Source organism: Anopheles darlingi, chromosome 3 (genome assembly GCF_943734745.1).
Source record: "Anopheles darlingi chromosome 3, idAnoDarlMG_H_01, whole genome shotgun sequence".
Taxonomy (NCBI): Eukaryota; Metazoa; Arthropoda; class Insecta; order Diptera; family Culicidae; genus Anopheles; species Anopheles darlingi.
The window spans coordinates 59,779,542-59,797,041 of NC_064875.1; the positions used below are offsets into that span (position 1 = coordinate 59,779,542).

The window sequence follows — 17,500 nt, forward strand, 5'->3', positions numbered from 1 at the left end:
TGACATGTTTTTTGTGTCCCTCTCTCCCTCTCTTGTAGGTTTCCCGGCTGGTCATACTGCACGAAGAGGCCGAAGATGGGAATGCTATGCCGGATTTGAGCCGGCCAGTACAAGCCGTATCGCTGGCCGTGACGAACCTGGTGCGCGTTGGACGGGAAACGATACAAAACTCGGACGACGACATACTGAAGCAGGACATGCCCTCATCGTTGACACGCGTCGAGTCCGCGTCGCAGCTGCTGGAGGAAGCCTCGTTGATGCTGCGATCGGATCCGTTCTCCGGTCCGGCCCGTAAGAAGCTGATCGAGGGTTCGCGTGGCATCCTGCAGGGTACGTCCTCGCTGCTGCTCTGTTTCGACGAGTCGGAGGTGCGCAAGATCGTGCGTGAGTGTAAGCGTGTGCTGGACTATCTGGCCGTATCGGAGGTGATCGATACGATGGAGGATCTGGTGCAGTTCCTGAAGGATTTGAGCCCGTGTCTGAGCAAGGTGACGCGTGAGGTGAGCGGACGCGAGAAGGAGCTAACGCACCAGGTGCACAGCGAGATACTGGTCCGGTGCCTCGAGCAAGTGAAGATACTGGCCCCGATCTTGATCTGCAGCATGAAGGTGTACATCCTGATTGCGGAACAGGGTGGCAAGGGTTCGGACGAGGCAGCCGAGAACCGGAACTATCTGGCATCGCGCATGAGCGAGGAAATCCAGGAGATTATTCGCGTGCTGCAGCTGACGACGTATGACGAGGATCAGAGCGAGCTGGACAATCTGACCGTGCTGAAGAAGATCCACAACGTGATCAACAACAAGCTGGAGGCGGCCAACGATTGGCTGCGCAATCCGTACGCACTGCGTGGCGGTGTCGGCGAGAAGGCACTCCGGCAGATCGTGGAGAATGGGCTGAAGGTGGCCGATCGTTGCCTGCCGCAGGATTCGCACATTCTGCGCAAGCTGGCCGGTGACATTACGGCGATGACGAACACGCTGTGCGATCTGCGTCAGGATGGCAAGGGTACGACACCGCAGGCGGACAACATTGCGCGTGACATCCGCGATAAGCTCGGTAGCCTGGAGCAGTCGGTGCTGAATGCGATTATGGGCGTGGATAAGGCTGGTTTGCAGCAGACGGCCCATACGGTGCAGGGACGGTTGGAGCAGGCTTGCCGCTGGTTGCAGCAACCGACGGTCGATGATCGTGGGCTGGGTGTGCGGGCGATTGCGCTGATCATCGACGAAGGACGTCGCGTCGCGGATGGGCTCGGTGGTCACCAGAAGGCCGAAATGATGCAGCTGTGCGATGAGGTGGAACAGCTGGCTCACGATTTCTCGCAGCTGTGCGCCAACGGAATGGGCCACACACCGCAGGCTCAGGAGATCGCGCGACGCTTGAACGAGAAGTTGCACGGACTGAAGAAACAGATTCAGGATGCCGTCGTGAACCGGGTGGTGGAAGATTTCATCGACATCTCGACGCCGCTGAAGCAGTTTATGGAAGCGGTCGCACTACCCGAGGGTACTCCGGGTCGGGATCAGAACTTTAACCAAAAGTCGAACCGGCTGCAAGCGTTCAGCGATCGTGCCTCGAAGACGAGCCGCATGGTGGCGGCCGGTGGTTCCGGTGGTAACAAGAAGCTGGCCGAGGTGTTGCTGGCATCGGCGAACCAGGTCGACAGCCTGACGCCCCAGCTCGTATCGGCCGGACGCATCCGGATGAACTATCCGACGAGCAAGGCAGCCGAGGAGCATCTGAACAATCTGAAGCAGCAGTACGCCGATACGATACTGCGGATGCGCACGCTGTGCGATCAGGCCACCGATCCGGCCGACTTTATCGAGGCGTCCGAGAAGCAGATGCAGAAGCACTCGTTCCTGTGCGACGATGCTATTCGGACGCGCCAACCGCAGAAGATGGTCGATAATACGTCGAGCGAGGCGCGGCTCGCCAATCGGGTGCTGCTGGTTGCCAAGCAGGAGGCCGACAATTCGGAGGATCCGGAGTACATTGGTCGCGTGAATGGCGCGTCCGATCAGCTGCAGGCTTCGATCTCACCGATGGTTCAGGAGGCGAAGCTTGTGTCGACCAACATTGCCGATCCTATCGCTGCTTCGAACTGGCGTGAAGCCAACAAAGCATTGCTGCAAAGCGTACGGAACGTACGTTCCGCCATTACACACGCTCCGGCCGTACCGGAGATGCCGGATCTATCGCAGCTGCAGCTCGCCAGCGAAACCGTACCACCACCGAGGCCACCGTTGCCACGCGAGAACGTACCACCGATGCGGCCACCACCACCACCGGCCGAAACCGACGATGAGGATGATGTGTTCCAGGGTCACATGCCGCACGCAAATCAACCGATCTTGATGGCGGCCCACGGGCTACACCAGGAGGTACGTCAGTGGTCTTCGAAGGACAACGAAATCATTGCCGCGGCCAAGCGTATGGCCGTGCTGATGGCTCGCCTCTCGGAGCTGGTCCGGGCCGACTCGAAGGGTAGCAAGCGGGAGCTGATTGCGACGGCGAAGAAGATCGCGGAAGCTTCCGAGGATGTGACGCGATTGGCGAAGCAGCTGGCCCGTCAGTGCACGGACAAGCGTATTCGCACAAACCTGCTGCAGGTGTGCGAGCGTATCCCGACGATCGGTACGCAGCTGAAGATCCTGTCCACCGTCAAGGCGACCATGCTCGGTGCCCAGGGTTCGGAGGAGGATCGCGAGGCCACGGAAATGCTTGTCGGCAACGCCCAGAACCTGATGCAGAGCGTAAGTGTCGTGTCGTGGAGATGGTTTGTAGGACCGAATTTGATCAGTAGCTCAATTTCTTCGTTTTCTCGTTCCTCTGCAGGTCAAGGAAACGGTTCGTGCGGCCGAGGGTGCCAGCATCAAGATCCGCTCGGATCAAACCAATCAACGACTACGCTGGGTACGTCGGCAGCCTTGGTATCAGTACTAAAAACTAGTCCATCACCCCACAAACCCGTCATTCTGATCCCCTTGTTGAGTTCTTCCTCGTGCGCTGTCGCTAATCGAACGCATCTTGTTCCGTGGTCATGTGCTCTGTGTCCCGGCCTATTTCGACAATCGTTGCGAAGATCACTGTTAGCCATCGTTAAAGGTAAGCTTTTCAGCCGGATTTTCCTCAACCGTGCAAGCGCGAGTGTGACAAATGTTGCCAAATAGATGGAGAAAGGAGCAGAATGAGGGAATCAATTCATCACACAAGCACACACATCCTGCCTGATGCCGAGGCGTTGGAGTGTGGTTTTAGAACTTGCTTTTATCTAGTGGTACCAGAACGGAGGATGAAAACGACGTGGAGCAACGAGATTTGGATGAAACATCATCGATACACAGCTTTAACACATAGCGTTTTCTATACTAATTTGATGTGATCGTACGATCGATCGGACGCAGGCAACGACCACGACGATGAAGACGATGATAGTTGAGAGAAAAAAGAACCGTTTGCCTTTAAGAAATGCGCGCAAACGACTAACTATTAGCTGTTACTCTTGTTAGTGGTGTCCAACTTGTAGATTTTAAAAATGCAATTCATATTAACGGTTACTCACAATCTTGTTAGGCAGTTAAATGGAAGACGGACGAATCGAATCGATTGTTTTAAAATGAAAAAGTCCTGTGCGTGTGTGTGTATGTATGTGGTTGTTGGAACGCTGGTGCAGCGGGAATGGCATGATCAGATAGGCAAGCAGACAGGCAAGTTAGTTCAAATGTAAGTTTTAGCGCGTTAATGGCGCTCTCCCGTAACACTCTTTGTAGTTACTTTGTGTGAAGTAGGAAGCAGACGCTCCTTTCTTTATCCCTTGTTCTCGATCCTCCCTGTTTCTTTCACATTACAAACTTACTCGATCGCGATCATTTCGTTTCATCACGTGCAATAATTAATACGTCTCCGCACAATCGTGGAGCACATCGATGCCGCAACAGCAACTAAACCTCAGTCAACCTCACTATGAAAACGCCTAATCTGGTAGTGATACATGTTTCAATGGGCAGCAATGTTTACTCGTTCTACTACTTCTACTACTTAAAAGCTTACACTAGGTAGTAATAGTGCATAATACCCTGTGGAACCTGCACTAAGCGTTACACTAAAATCGTGAAACTGTTAGAATTGTCCCCCTGCTGAGTGTGTTTGTGTCTGAGTGTTCACGTGTGGTTGATTGAGCGTTAAGTTTTCCGTTTAATCCATGGAGCTAAAAGCTACCGTCAGCTGGCCAAAACTGCTGTGTGACCACAAAAAACGCAACTGAAATGATAGATAGAGAGTGAAGTTTGCAGGAAAGCTAATTACAATCAACGCATTTTCGTAGATGAATTTATAAGCCAATTCGGTACGCACCGATTACCGGCCCCACTACTACTCATCGGATGCAATAGGAACGACCGAGCAAGCGAGAATTGATAATCATCACGATCCTCATGAATCGACGAACGGCGCGGGGTTTAGTGCAAGGTAACACGTTGCGTGCGTCTCGCAAAGCTGGATAGATTTTTAACGTATTAACAAGTGCCTATTTATTGTTGTAACACAAAATTTGATGAATGACTCTTTCTCGATTGAATTTAGTTGATCGTTTTTTTTAATCTTTGATTTTCGGAACGATTGTAAAGAGAGAACAATATATATATTATTAAAACAAAACGACGAGTCTTGGATGTCGGAAGCTGTTGAAAGAAATGATTCAAACACCACGGTTTGTACAAATTAACAAAACAGGAAGACTTTAATAAGGCACAGTAAATCGGCGCTCTGCAGGAGCAGTGGTTCTTCAACGTTGGACAGGGTGTTCGAGGTAGAGGAACTGCTTTTTGGCCACTCCTGGGGAGTCTAATAAATGCATTCGTTACCATGGTGATTCTGTATCCACCTATCACCGTCCGTCTACGCTACGTTAAACGTATCGATTGGGCCGTTGGTGTGTGTGCTTAAAGCGAAGGAATGTGCACTGCATAGCGTTCGCGGAGATTAGTAGGCGATCCTAGTAGTCGATCAGCTTGCGAATGCCAGCGAGGCATCGGTGCTTATCCGGGATGTAGAACGGTTCGAATACGTGCGGGAACGGTGTATCCCATCCGGTTACGCGCAGGACGGGCGATTCGAGATGCAGGAAGCATTCCTCCTGTATCGTAGCCGCAAGTTCTGCCCCAAAACCGTTCGTCAACGGTGCCTCGTGGGCAATCAATACGCGTCCCGTTTTCTTCACCGACTAAAAAGGGAAAAACAAAGCAGACATTGTAAATTGAACCACACGATCATAGTACGCCGCAACACTTACATTGCAGATCGTTTCCTTGTCCCAGGGCAGGATCGAAACGAGATCGATCACTTCGCAGCTCACATCCAGCTGATTCTTCGCCATATCGGCCACCTCCTGCAGAACATGAATTTGTGTGCCCCAGCCGACGAGCGTAATATCGGTGCCAGTACGCAGCACGTCAGCCTTACCGATGGGCGATTCAAAAGCGGCCACCGGTACCTCCTCGACAGCCGCACGGTACAGCGTTTTCGGTTCGAACACGATGCATGGATCGTTATCGTTGACGCAGGCCAGCAGCAAACCCTTCGCCTTGTTGGGTCCACGCGGTACTACCACCTTCAGGCCGGGTGTGTGCGCAAAGTAGGCCTCGGGAGACTGCGAGTGGTAGCAGGCACCATGACCGACGGCACCGCACGGTGCCCGGAACGTCAGTGAACCACAATCGTACAGATTACCACTCCGGTACCGATACTTGGCCGCCTCGTTTACGATCTGATCGAAGGCGGGAAAGATGTAATCCGCAAACTGCATCTCGGCGATCGCTTTGGCACCGGTGTTGGCTACTCCGATCGCGAAACCGGCAATGCCCTGCTCACAGAGCGGCGTATTAAAGACGCGGCCCTTGCCATACTTCTTCTGCAGACCCATCGAGCACCGGAACACGCCACCGAATGCCACGTCTTCACCGAACACCAGCGCCGAATCGTTCTGCTCCAGCGCGATATCCATCGCTTGGTTGATCGCCTGGAACATGTTCATCTTTTGCGTAGGACCCTCGATCGGTGCCTTCGCATCCGGCTGGTACACAAAGTGGGACGAGTGGCGGAGGAACCCCGCCGTTGTCGATGCCGCCGATCGGCGAGAACCGGCCGCCAAGGAAGTAGCCGCTTTGGCCAACACGTTCATCTTTCTGGAGCGGGGAAAGAGGAAAAGGATATGCTGGAGTTATGTAATCACGTTCGGTGCTGGACTGGATTTTTTTCACTCCAATTATTGGCCACTTTTGGAACATCTCGGGAAGACACTTACTGTGCAGGGGAATGTAGAAATTATCGTTAAATCCGGGAAATCGAGGAATCAACTCCGGGGCGGTTTTACGTGCAACAGGTTGTTTTCGCGATAAACTTTTTTTTTGAGGGACCAACACTTTGACAACTTCTTGACAAATTGTTTTCTGCTGCAAGGGCCGTTGTTATTGTTTGTCGGTTCAAACTCGTTGCACAACCCGTTGTTCCTGACCGCCTGGAGGACGATTTTCCGTGATCATCATGCTACGGCCCGGTGGTTGGCGTAGACTGGTAAAAGGCATCAATCTGAGGTAAGGTAGAAAGGCAAGGAAGACGGCCAATAGCTCTGGAACTAAAATCCTCCTCTGTCTCCAGCAATCATCGCCGGTTATCGACGTACGATGTGGTTGTCGTTGGTGGTGGACACGCGGGCACGGAAGCGTGCAGTGCGGCCGCTCGCATGGGTGCCCGTACACTGCTGGTAACACACAAGCGCTCCACGATCGGGGAAATGTCCTGCAACCCTTCGTTCGGTGGCATCGGAAAGGGTCATCTGCTGCGTGAGGTGGACGCACTCGATGGCGTGTGTGGCCGGTGCTGTGATCGCAGCGGTGTACAGTACAAGGTGCTAAATCGCCGGAAAGGACCGGCCGTATGGGGTCCACGGGCACAGATCGATCGCGTGCTGTACAAACGAGAAGTGCAACAAGAGCTCGCTCGAACACCCAACTTGACCATCATCGAGGCTTCGGTAGAAGATATCGATCACGTGCACGACGATCACGGTGCGGTACTCACGGGAGTGAAGCTCGCGAACGGTCAAACCGTGACCACCACCAGTCTAGTCATCACCACTGGTACCTTCTTAAGGGGTCAGATCAACATTGGACTCGACACGCGTCCCGCAGGTCGCATAGGGGATGAACCGGCCATCGGATTGGCGAAAAGTATCGAACAACTGGGCTTTCGGCTGGGGAGACTCAAAACCGGAACACCACCACGAATACATCGGGATTCGATACGGTTCGAGGTGTTGGCCCGCAATCCCGGTGATGATCCTCCCGTACCGTTCTCGTTCCTGAACGATCGTGTATGGCTCGATGCCGACCAGCAGCTGGATTGCTTTCTGACGCAAACGACCCCCGCAGTGAACGAGATCGTGAAGCGTAATCTGCACTGCAATCGGCACGTTACGGAGGAGCTCACCGGTCCGCGGTACTGTCCTTCGATTGAATCGAAGGTGCTACGCTTCGGCCACAAACTGCACCAGATATGGCTCGAACCGGAGGGTTTCGATAGTGACCTTATCTATCCCAACGGTCTCTCCTGTACGTTGCCCGAGGAAGAACAGGTACAGCTGGTACGTTGCTTGTTTGGGCTCGAGAAGGCCGAAGTCGTACGACCTGGCTATGGGGTCGAGTATGATTTCGTGGATCCACGCGAGCTCTATCCGACACTGGAAACCAAGCGCGTCCGGGGATTGTTTCTCGCCGGACAGATTAACGGTACGACGGGCTATGAGGAGGCAGCCGCTCAGGGACTGCTGGCTGGAGCTAATGCTGCGGCAAAGGCCCTCTCGAAACCACCGCTTACAATCAGTCGAACCGAAGCTTATCTGGGTGTGCTGGTCGATGATCTAACGACACTCGGAACGAACGAACCGTACCGTATGTTCACGAGTCGTGCTGAGTTTCGGTTGAGCCTCCGGCCCGATAATGCCGATCTGCGGCTAACGGAGAAGGGCTACGCGATCGGCCTCGTCTCTGAGGAACGCTACCGACGAACCATTTCCATCCGCGACCGGATAGCAAAGGCCATGGAGGTACTGCGAGAGGTACGCAAGGGCAGCAATCAGTGGAAGGCGGCCATGGGTTTACCGGCCGCGAAAGCGAGCATCTTCAAAAGTGCCTTCGAAATGTTGGCCATTTCCACTGATGACATCACGACGGAGCGGCTTTGTGCGACCGAACCCGATACGTTTGGCTGGATACGCGACGATCCGGAACTGTGCCGCCGGTTGAAAATCGAAGCACTGTACGCGCTGTCCATTGCGGATCAGTCGCGCGAGGTAGACGAGGTGCAGCGTAATGAAGCTCTTCGCATTCCCGATACCATTGACTATCTTGCGTAAGTGTTCTGATCATCGAGTGCCAATGGTTCAAATGGAGTAATGCTGTCCTTTTCTTTTACAGAAAATCACTTAATCTGTCCTTTGAAGAGCAAGAGAAACTAATCCAAATTCAACCACAAACCGTAAGCTCCAGAAAATCCTATGGGAGGGTCTGGTCAGTGTTCTGAACGTTCTTTCCGTTTCTTTCTTCCCTAGATTGCCGCTGCAAGCCGTATTCAGGGCGTTACGCCTTCTTCCATCGTTCGGTTGGTGAAGTACGTGAAACAACACGAAATGAGCGTAGCACAGTAGGCCGATTCAATCGAGTTAATTGTGAGAGTGGTACAACCCGGTCGGTTGGGCTGTGTTTTCATTGTTCAATCGGCAAATAAATAATTAAATAAATATCGCATTCTTTCTCTCTCTCGAGTGCGCGAGTTACGCGATCACCAAAAAACGCGGTTGCACGGAGTTGGTGAATATATACAGAGCGTGTCGCACCGTGGACTTTAAGCCAGGTGACATACAAGGAAGCGCCACACAATAAAACGGATTACAAATGAAGGGAAAACCATGGAAACCATCACTCCACGCAGGCGGCTATGCTCGTCACGTGTTGTCTGTGATTCGCGTTGCTAACACGAACGAAAGAAAGCCAATCTCAGCAAACAGCGAGAGTGTGGTCAGTCTGCCAGTATCTAGCTGCAGCAACAGGAGTAGGAGGTAAGTCTGTTGATTAGGTGCCGCGGGTAATCTGGCCGGGCTGGTTAGTGTGCCAGATCAGCACCGCGCGTTTCGTAAGGTAACAGCATGCACGCCACGCTTGCACAGGCCGCAAATATTCCGTACACGGAGACTGCGCTCCAGATCGACGACTGAAAGAGCACCTGAGCGATGTATGGTGTTGCCATCGCACCTAACCGTGCCAGTGCCGAGCATCCACCGACACCGACCGAACGGAGAGCGGTCGGATACACCTCCGGTGTGTAGACGTACGCGGCTTGAAATAGGCCGGCGATGACACCACGGGCCATAAACAGGATGATGGTCAGGAAGACGCGCCTGAAAGTGACAAAGTAGGCGTGAGGGAATAATTGAAAGCTACGTAATACATTGAGAGCGATCCAATTCCACTTACACCTCGGTAACGGTGATCATTAGCACACAGCCGGCGTAAAACAGGAACTGAAGAGCCATTGTTTTCTTCCGGCCAAACCGCTCGATCACGTAGATGGTCGCGAAAATGCCCGGAAACTCGGCCAGCGTCGTCCAAAGTAGATCCATGTAGTCAGTCGTCGCCAACGGTTGACAGTCGATCATGGCCGCCTCTTCAGCACCACCATCGACGATCGTTTTGTTCTTCCCACCGAACAGCTCGGTCGACATCAGAACGAGCCCGTAGTAGCAGAACGCACACGACATCCAGATAAACCACAGGAGCAGGGTAGTACGCCGTAGTGAGCTACCGAGCAGGGCCTTGAAGCTACCACGCGAACCACTCGGTCCCTCGACGACCAACCGGCCCAGGAGCATCGGTCGCCGATTATCCTTAGCGATCTGTTCGAGTGTGTTGAGTGCTTTATCGCTTTGGCCACTTGTTACGTGATAGCGAGCCGATTCTGGAAGCCACGGCGTGATGATGGCGAAGATGAAGAGCGGGGCGGCCGAAAGCCCGAGCAACCATCGCCAGCCCAGATTGGGGGTGACGGCCAATGCAAGTGCCACCTCGAAGCACGCTCCTAATGCCCAAAAGCACTGCAAATAGATAGGATCTGATGGTCAGCAACTCACGGACTCTCCTGCATTACCACTTACATCAAGTAGCACAACACATTTGGCCCTCTGCTTGGTTGGCAGAAACTCCGCGTAGAGTGTAACGCTGCAAAAAAAAACAGAGAGGAATCATTACTTTGTATCCAGGAAGGCTTTGGGTGCCAATCTAACTTACGATTGTGGTACGCAGCCAATGGCGAAACCGACCAGGCCGCGTAGCAACAGCAACCAACCGAAGCTGGGCGCAACCGAGCTCAGCAGGCCGTACAGGAACAGCAACACACCGCACAGTGTCAATGCCTAGAGTAACAGGAAGAGAAACAACGGAATTAAAGAACCTGTTCGTTCTGCACATTCACAGCCAGGTGGTACGTACCGGTTTCCGACCATACCGATCACTTAGATGACCCCAAAAGGTGGAGCTCAACATCATGCCCAGGAAGACAACGGTAGTGACGAGGGCCTGCTGGTAACGCGTAATACCCCAATCGCAGTGCAACGCCGGTCCAAGCACACTCAATATCGTCATCTCCATCGAATCGGCCATCCAGCAGAGGCCAACGCACAGGGACAGCTTCACCTGGAACCAACCAAACCCGAGCGCATTGACGGCCTGCGTCACCGTGTACGTATCGTCCGGTACGACACTGACCGAGGCCAGCTCGAACTCGGGAGCACCAGCACCAGCGGCGGTCAGCATTGTCCCTCCGGCAGCACCATTCCTGTCTCCGTTTGGCTCTGCGCCGGTAGAACCGGTCGATGATGCTGTTGCCGTTGCGCCGACTCCTGTGTTCCCTGGAGGGCGAGGTACGTTAGCACCGTCCATCTCCTCATAGCCCCGCGAAAGACCAACTACACGTCTTGGCTTCATCGTGGTGTTGTTGTGTCTTTATTCACGCTCTTTCGCTCTCTCTCTTTCTCTCTATTCCCTTCTCTCCTTGCAGCTAAAAGAAAAGCACAAGAAAGGAATCCAGATTAGAATAGCATTTTGCTAATTATAAAGCAGTTCGTCTGCTGATCACTCGTTGAAGTCTTGCGTTTCCGGAACTCTCCGGTGTGTATGTGTGTGTGTGTTCTACGTGTCCTCGCTGAACGGCTGCGAGCACACAAATCAGCGTGAGGACAGTTTCACGCACCTCGCCTGAAACCAAGCAGCACTTTCACGCCAGCCAACCCTTGAATAGCCCCGGGACCCGGCGATGGCGATCACTTTCCGAAAGTAACGCCATGAAAGGTGCGCAACCAGCCGCTAAATGGAGCTACACAGAAGCTAAGTACACACAACACAACAAAAAACCCGCAAGACCGACATACATGCACGCACACAGATGGCCAAACAGACCCATCAGACGCGTTCCACGATCGTGACGCAGTGATCGATGATGATCGGCATATCGGTACACACACCCGCGCTTAATGCATTTCTAATGACGTTTTGCGGGTTGGGTCTCCATTCGCCGTCGTGCATCGGTTTTTTTTTCACTTAAAATGATTCAGACCATTTTTTGCTTGCGATTGCGGTGCGAGAGAAGATCAAGAGGTTCCAACTTACATCAGCGATCACGGTGCACGGTTACTGGTGAGGAAGAAGAAGGTAGCTAACGGTATCCGGAAACGCGATTCTATGAATATGATTGTTTTCTTTACAGCACCACATTCCAACGTTGCAAACGTCTTCAACTGCTTCTGCTGCCTCTGCTACTGTTTGCTGCTGCCTTCGTATTGGCCGTACGCGTCCACAGCGTGCGTGCACACTCCGTGACACTTTCGAATTTGAAGACGTCCGCAATCCGCGCGGACGATTCACGCCACAGAAGACGGATCAAAGACGATGGCGGCGGTGGTGGTGCAATCGTGTTTCGCGCACAATGCACTACGCCCGTTTGGAAGGTGGCGTAGCAAAGGCGTAGTATGCAAAAACCGAACCCCAATTTCGACACGTCCGACACCCCCCCGAAAAAGCACAAGTAAAAAAAATACAGATGAGCGCCACACTTCTTCTTTACGGTTTTCGCCTCGACGCTCGCCACCGTAACAAGACTGACGGACCGGACGGACTGCTGCGCGTTCACTGTACTCGTCTCTATACCGTCCTTAACCAGCAGAGCAAACACCACTACAATCAATCGTCGGTGGAAGACGTTCGCCTCCCCCTACGGGGGTTGGTTTATTGTTCACCTGGTCCCCCTCGCTTGTCTTATACAGTTACTTGAGCACGGATTTCGGCAATAGAGGCGCTGCGGGTCTAGGCTTGATCTACCTCCACTACCAACACCAGCGTGCCAACGATCTGGCATGCCAACGATGGTGAGAGAGACAGACGATCACCGGGAGAGGATGAATGCGCATATGATCGAGTTCATCCGAGAGAGTTTCAGAGATCGAGAGAGGATTTTATGTTGTTGGATTGGAGCACGACGTTCGCCGAAGATCCTCGTGCAGCAGCATAACAGCCGAACCGAGTGGATGCCGGTACAGGGTGACTCGTCGTTATGCTGCTTACCTGTCGTTTGCATGTGGTTCGCAAGGTCCTTTTTGGCATGGACTCGGGTTATGCTGATCGATAATGGATATTATATCAAGATGACTAGTTAATGGCTTCCCAAGGTACTGCCATAATTCGTGCATGGTTCGATCATGCAGATCAGAATGACCTTCGGATTTTGTCATAAGTAAAATTAGTACTACGGCTACTGGACAGCAATCGAACAATCTCAGCTATCCAATTTATTTAAGAAGAAAAAAAAGAGGAGGAAAAAGAAGTAGGAGAAAGAAAAGAAAAAAGAAAAAAAAAGAAAAAAAGAAAAAAAGAAGACCTGCCTGACCTTTTGAGAGAGAGAGGGAACATTATGAAGATCTCCCATATTTGGTATATCCTTTTGGAAAACTGAATCGTCGAATCCAAAAAGACTAGTCTTCGACAGAGATTGCCCAATGGATATGAAATGAAGGACGATGAAGCTGTGGTCGGGTTTCGGTCAACATTGGAAGGCATGTTTAATTACACTGACTAAGGTATTTCAATTTACCTACCTGAGATGGAGTGATGGTATCGACATTGATTCTATAACAATTAGAAGAAAACGGTGCGCGATCACGGTGTGATTAAGTGTTCTGCTTCATTCGAAGGTGAAGACCACTGACCGAACACTCGACCAACAAAGTCTAGAGCTACAAAAAGGAGAAAATGAAAGTACATACTATGCTACGCATTGCTCAGTTCTGTCGATCCACCGGATCGGGCATGGACTAGCTTATGAATGAATCGTACGCTAAGGCTTGCTAGTTTTTCAGAAACCGCAGTTCTCTTCCAGTGAAGGAATCCCTTTCGAAGTGTCTTACTCTAGTGGATAATCCAGCAATGCTAATTCATTTATTGTTAAATGCCGCATATTCAAGGAGATTCCGTTATTCTCCTCCACGCCTGTGGGCATGAGGGAGCAAACAAACAAGGTAATTCACACTCCACACAAACACACAGACATACACCCTCATAAAAAATCGCTGGATTGGCCCCGAAAATACGCCTGCTGCACCTTTCAATGTCGCCGACAGAAAGGAGAGAGAGAGAGACCTATACCGGGGGAGAGATAAACAAAGAGAAGGAGAGAGAGAGACTGAGAACCAACGAGCGAGGGAGTGCGAAGGGGATCGAATTTGGGGCTTTCAATTCGCGAGCGCGCGCGTGACAATCGCGGATTCCCGCCCGAAGCTAGATAATGCGACGAGATTTCCGTTCACTTCCATCCGGTGCAAGGCAAACGGGACGATCACGATCATGAACAGGCTGCAGCCTGCTGCCGGTCAACTCCCCATCGTATCCGGGGCCTCCGAAATTCCCCGAGTGTGCCATTCAATGGTTGGGCTGCTTGGTTTCAAGGACTAACCGTTGCCTTAGGGCGTCCGTCCGTACCGGCCCGTGTCAAAAGAAGCACCACCCAAGCCGTGTGGCCAGGATGACACTGGTGCGCTTCACCTTCACCTTTCACTTTTCACTTGTCATGATAACTGACCTACAGGAACACAATTGATGGTGCCGCAGGCATAATGACCACCCCACCGCGTATGTGTGTGTGTGCGTGTGTGTGTGTGTGTGAGTAAAGGGAAGCGGAAGCGCTTGCGAAGGTCTCCCATCAACTCCCGATCAACCGATGAAGGACAGCGCGATTCCCTTAGAGTCCTCAATCGTGGGCTGCTCTTCCGGATCATAATTACCACCGATCGGTGACCATGAAAGCCTGTCGCCAATCTCCGGGGAACCTGCTCCTGCCAACTGACACGCGGATTGCACAACTAAACTTCGCGAACAGTCCCAGTAACCTACGTTGCCATTTGCCCTTCCCAAACGTTCATTGGCACAACACCGGACCGGATTGAACGTCGAGCATAATGTGTGCGACGACGACGACGACGACGCGCATTGATGTTGAGCAACCGTGTGGCCGCACTTGTTGATCGTGCACCACCCTTCGCAACCCATCGTCCATCGCCCTCCGTGCACTTGTGGCGCACTCCGAGTGCACTCCGAGAGCGGCGATGGCGATCGATCTGATGATCGTCGGCGAGCGTTGGTGTGTTGTCATCACTAACCGGCCGTCAAGCGGCCTTTGACCACCCTTTTTGCGGTTGGCCTTGGAAGGTGGTTTGCTGGTGGTTTACGTTGTGCACTTACACCCCCCCCCCCTCTCCGCCCCTTCACTTCCTCCCATCGCACGGCGTGTCTTTTCTAGAAGCCCTCGAACGCAACAGATCCTGCCAATCGCAGCGTGCGAGAACGAGAGAGGCTGAGATCCTCCCGGGTATTGTGCAGGCGCGACCTTAGGAGAGCAAACTTAATTAGCACTTATTACTACTACCAACCCTCTCATACCACCCCTCCCTGCTTACAGATGTTGTGTTAGATTGTTTGATCAGCGGACGTGGACGCACTTTCACGATGGCGGTCAACGTTTGAGGTTATGAAATGATGGCGTGCGCGATTGAGCATTGCCGATGCTGCGTGTTCGTTTGATTTGCGTATCGGTTGGCCACTAGGGGACCCTTTTGGCGCATCGGATCGGTTACTGCTCCCTCTGATCTGATCCTGCTCATAACGACGGTGACGGTCTGTGTGGATCAGAGCGACACGGAAGTAACGTCTATTTGCTGCGCGTGTCACCACGCGAAAGGTTACTGGGTCTCGAGGACATTAAACATTGGGAATCGGCATGACGTAATCGCAGCCAGGCCTCCGCCAGCACAGGTCCACAAACAAAACTCGTACCTTGTCTCGTGCTCAAAATGGCAGGTCGGCAGCAGCAGCAGGGGCAGGATGGGAAGTTGTAGCTAGATAGCAGTAGATAGAAGCACCTTTTCCTTCGGCAAATGGAAGGGCACGCGGCCAACGTGCGCGTCTCGTGCCACAAAGCAGTGCATTAGGTCATCGACCAGGGGCAACCGGTGGGTAGTTACACCGGCTGGCCACAGAGTACGGAGCACAATGGCGCAATTGTCGCGACACCACGGAGACAGATTGCGACCGCGTGGACTGCGCAAGGTTTTAACTATTCTCTTTCTTTTTCTTTTTTTTTTTAATGACACCACACGCGGCCCAACGGTCAGTGCGTTCTTCGTTAGAAAGTACAATTACTGCCGCCTGTGCTCAACCTAATGACCTGGCGCAACTGCGCCGGCGTACGTTTATCGCCCCATTGCGGTGGTCATTACTTTTTGGCAGTTACTTACCCAGCGTCCGGGGCTTTACGTCAAGTCCGCGAGCAGAAAGATTACTTAATCGCGCGATCGTGGTTTAAGATTCGCCGCTCGATACTCGCTCTCTGAATACGATCGTTTATGCGAAGCATCCAAGATGCAGAGCAAACTAACACGCACATAATGCAACTAAACCTCGCAAGTAGCCAGCTCACTGAGGAGCTGTCGGCGGTGAAGAGTAGCCCATGAGTTGCCATCCATCGTAATAGTCACTGAGCTGTAAAGTGAAGTTCCTGTCAAGTAGTCGAGTGATTTTTGGCGTTGAGTTGGCCAGCCGAAAAAAAAAGAAGAGAAGTACACCACCGAAGTCCAGCGGCCATTTTTCGTGCCAACCAACTAGCCAAAAAACCAGTTCGAAACGTTTACCACCAGCCGGTTGGCCAGCTAGGCACGGAGCAGCAGGCACGGAGCAGCAGGCACGGAGCTCTCACAGTCGGTCAGTCGGTCGATCGGTCGATCGGTCGATCGGTCGATCGGTCGATCGGTCGGTCGGTCGGGTGGTGCTATCTGATCCGATGCACCAATACAATCGAATCATGCAAAAAAAAAACACAACGCAAAACACAAAAGTAGGTAAGCTACTACTACTACGCTTACCGTTACCTGTCTACTACTCGTTCCCCCCCTCGGGCAGGCGCCAGTTACCACCCCGAAATTCGCCATCGAGCGGCTGAACAGAAAGGGAAAACCAAAAACCAACGAAAACTAGCGAAAGACAATCGGCAAAAGCGGCTCACGAGAAAGCAGCGAGAGCGTAGCTTCCCTCCATTTCCCTCATTCCCCGCATGCTGCTTTGCGAACGAGATGACGCGATCCGCAAACACACATCATGGGGCGCGTTCCAGGTTGGAGCTCCTCTCCCCCCGCGTGCCAGCATCACACACACACACTCTCTCTCTCTCTCTCTCGTTTGCTCTCTCCCGCTTGCCATTCCTTTACTTTTCCTTTCTTTTCTTTTTGCCAAGTGCCACAACAACCGCCACCATTATACAAGAGCGAAACGAGCGGACGAACGAGAGGATTACGCGAGAGCAGCAGCAGCAGCAGCAGCAGCCTCCTGACCAGTGTGTGGCCAGTGATTGTCGTCAGGTCCGCGGTCGGACCAACCACCTTTCGTAACCCTCTTACGATCTGCACGACGGCGACGACGACGACGACGACGCCAGCTTCGCGACCTTGATCCAGTGCGGTTCGGATTCCAGTTTTACTGGCCTGGCTGACGACTAGCTGGACGGTCCGATCAGGTCCGGAAAACGTGAGGGTCGGGGTGCATCCTTTCGCTCTCTTCCTCTCTTTCTCTCTGGCGCACCAGTCCTCGCCCGTCGTTGCCTTGAGGCGATCGAGCTGCATCCGCCATTACGGCCATTCAACTTCAACCTCGCAGCAGCAGTAGTAGTAGGCCACTGCTGAGTGTTTTTCTGAGATGAAATGTCATCGATGCGTGAGATTTGGTACTTTATCTCACCTTCTGGCAAACCATCAAGTGAAATGTCAAGTGATGGATGATGGCGACGGCGACGGCGACTACTACTACTTGTTGTTCGCTTTAGATTTATTGCTGTTGACCTTCGCTCTTACCCA

At 52.7% G+C, this 17,500-nt stretch overlaps 4 protein-coding genes across 6 annotated transcripts in view; 2 read left to right on the plus strand and 2 right to left on the minus strand.

Annotated features, from left to right (window-relative positions):
• The window catches only part of LOC125957914 (vinculin), a 10,507-nt gene extending 6,036 nt beyond the window's left edge, over positions 1-4,471 (plus strand). Inside the window, exons 3-5 of one of the 2 annotated variants that reach the window (XM_049690954.1) lie at positions 39-2,759; positions 2,842-2,919; positions 4,331-4,471. In XM_049690954.1, the coding sequence (XP_049546911.1) occupies positions 39-2,759; positions 2,842-2,919; positions 4,331-4,342 (2,811 nt within the window). In that variant the 3' untranslated portion in view covers positions 4,343-4,471. Of the gene's footprint in view, positions 1-38; positions 2,760-2,841 lie in introns of both variants that reach the window. The other variant, XM_049690953.1, reaches the window with a different exon arrangement.
• Positions 4,472-4,631: 160 nt separating this feature from the next.
• Positions 4,632-6,438, minus strand: LOC125957933 (2-oxoisovalerate dehydrogenase subunit beta, mitochondrial). The gene is made up of 3 exons (XM_049690988.1): positions 6,308-6,438; positions 5,297-6,188; positions 4,632-5,227 (listed from the first exon to the last, which is right to left on the minus strand). The coding sequence occupies exons 2-3, from the start codon at positions 6,182-6,184 to the stop codon at positions 5,000-5,002; spliced, it is 1,116 nt and encodes a 371-aa protein (XP_049546945.1). The 5' UTR covers positions 6,185-6,188; positions 6,308-6,438; the 3' UTR covers positions 4,632-4,999.
• A 27-nt stretch (positions 6,439-6,465) lies between these two features.
• Positions 6,466-8,748, plus strand: LOC125957922 (protein MTO1 homolog, mitochondrial). Its single transcript, XM_049690967.1, has 4 exons — positions 6,466-6,596; positions 6,661-8,412; positions 8,478-8,538; positions 8,612-8,748. Exons 1-4 carry the CDS (start codon positions 6,547-6,549, stop codon positions 8,705-8,707), a joined length of 1,959 nt encoding a protein of 652 aa, XP_049546924.1. The 5' UTR covers positions 6,466-6,546; the 3' UTR covers positions 8,708-8,748.
• Positions 8,749-8,964: 216 nt separating this feature from the next.
• On the minus strand, positions 8,965-11,863 carry LOC125957926 (synaptic vesicle 2-related protein). 2 transcript variants are annotated; one of them, XM_049690971.1, is made up of 6 exons: positions 11,721-11,863; positions 10,545-11,112; positions 10,344-10,468; positions 10,211-10,274; positions 9,534-10,150; positions 8,965-9,457 (listed from the first exon to the last, which is right to left on the minus strand). In XM_049690971.1, the coding sequence occupies exons 2-6, from the start codon at positions 11,037-11,039 to the stop codon at positions 9,163-9,165; spliced, it is 1,596 nt and encodes a 531-aa protein (XP_049546928.1). In that variant the 5' UTR covers positions 11,040-11,112; positions 11,721-11,863; the 3' UTR covers positions 8,965-9,162. The 2 variants fall into 2 exon arrangements, with proteins under 2 accessions (XP_049546928.1, XP_049546929.1); XM_049690972.1 differs by lacking the exon at positions 11,721-11,863 and adding an exon at positions 11,305-11,428.
• Between the last annotated feature and the right edge of the window lie 5,637 nt (positions 11,864-17,500).

Bases quoted from the DNA above. Each gene is read 5' to 3' on its own strand.
- LOC125957933 (XM_049690988.1), bottom strand. From the start codon at position 6,184: ATGAACGTGTTGGCCAAAGCGGCTACTTCCTTGGCGGCCGGTTCTCGC. The intron at 5,228-5,296 runs GTAAGTGTTGCG...TTCCCTTTTTAG, and splicing joins ACAAGGAAACGATCTGCAAT to TCGGTGAAGAAAACGGGACG.
- LOC125957922 (XM_049690967.1), top strand. From the start codon at position 6,547: ATGCTACGGCCCGGTGGTTGGCGTAGACTGGTAAAAGGCATCAATCTG. The intron at 6,597-6,660 runs GTAAGGTAGAAA...CTCTGTCTCCAG, and splicing joins GTAAAAGGCATCAATCTGAG to CAATCATCGCCGGTTATCGA. The intron at 8,539-8,611 runs GTAAGCTCCAGA...TTTCTTCCCTAG, and splicing joins TCCAAATTCAACCACAAACC to ATTGCCGCTGCAAGCCGTAT.
- LOC125957926 (XM_049690971.1), bottom strand. From the start codon at position 11,039: ATGAAGCCAAGACGTGTAGTTGGTCTTTCGCGGGGCTATGAGGAGATG. The intron at 10,275-10,343 runs GTAAGTTAGATT...TTTTTTTTGCAG, and splicing joins ATTGGCTGCGTACCACAATC to CGTTACACTCTACGCGGAGT. The intron at 10,151-10,210 runs GTAAGTGGTAAT...ATCTATTTGCAG, and splicing joins AATGTGTTGTGCTACTTGAT to TGCTTTTGGGCATTAGGAGC.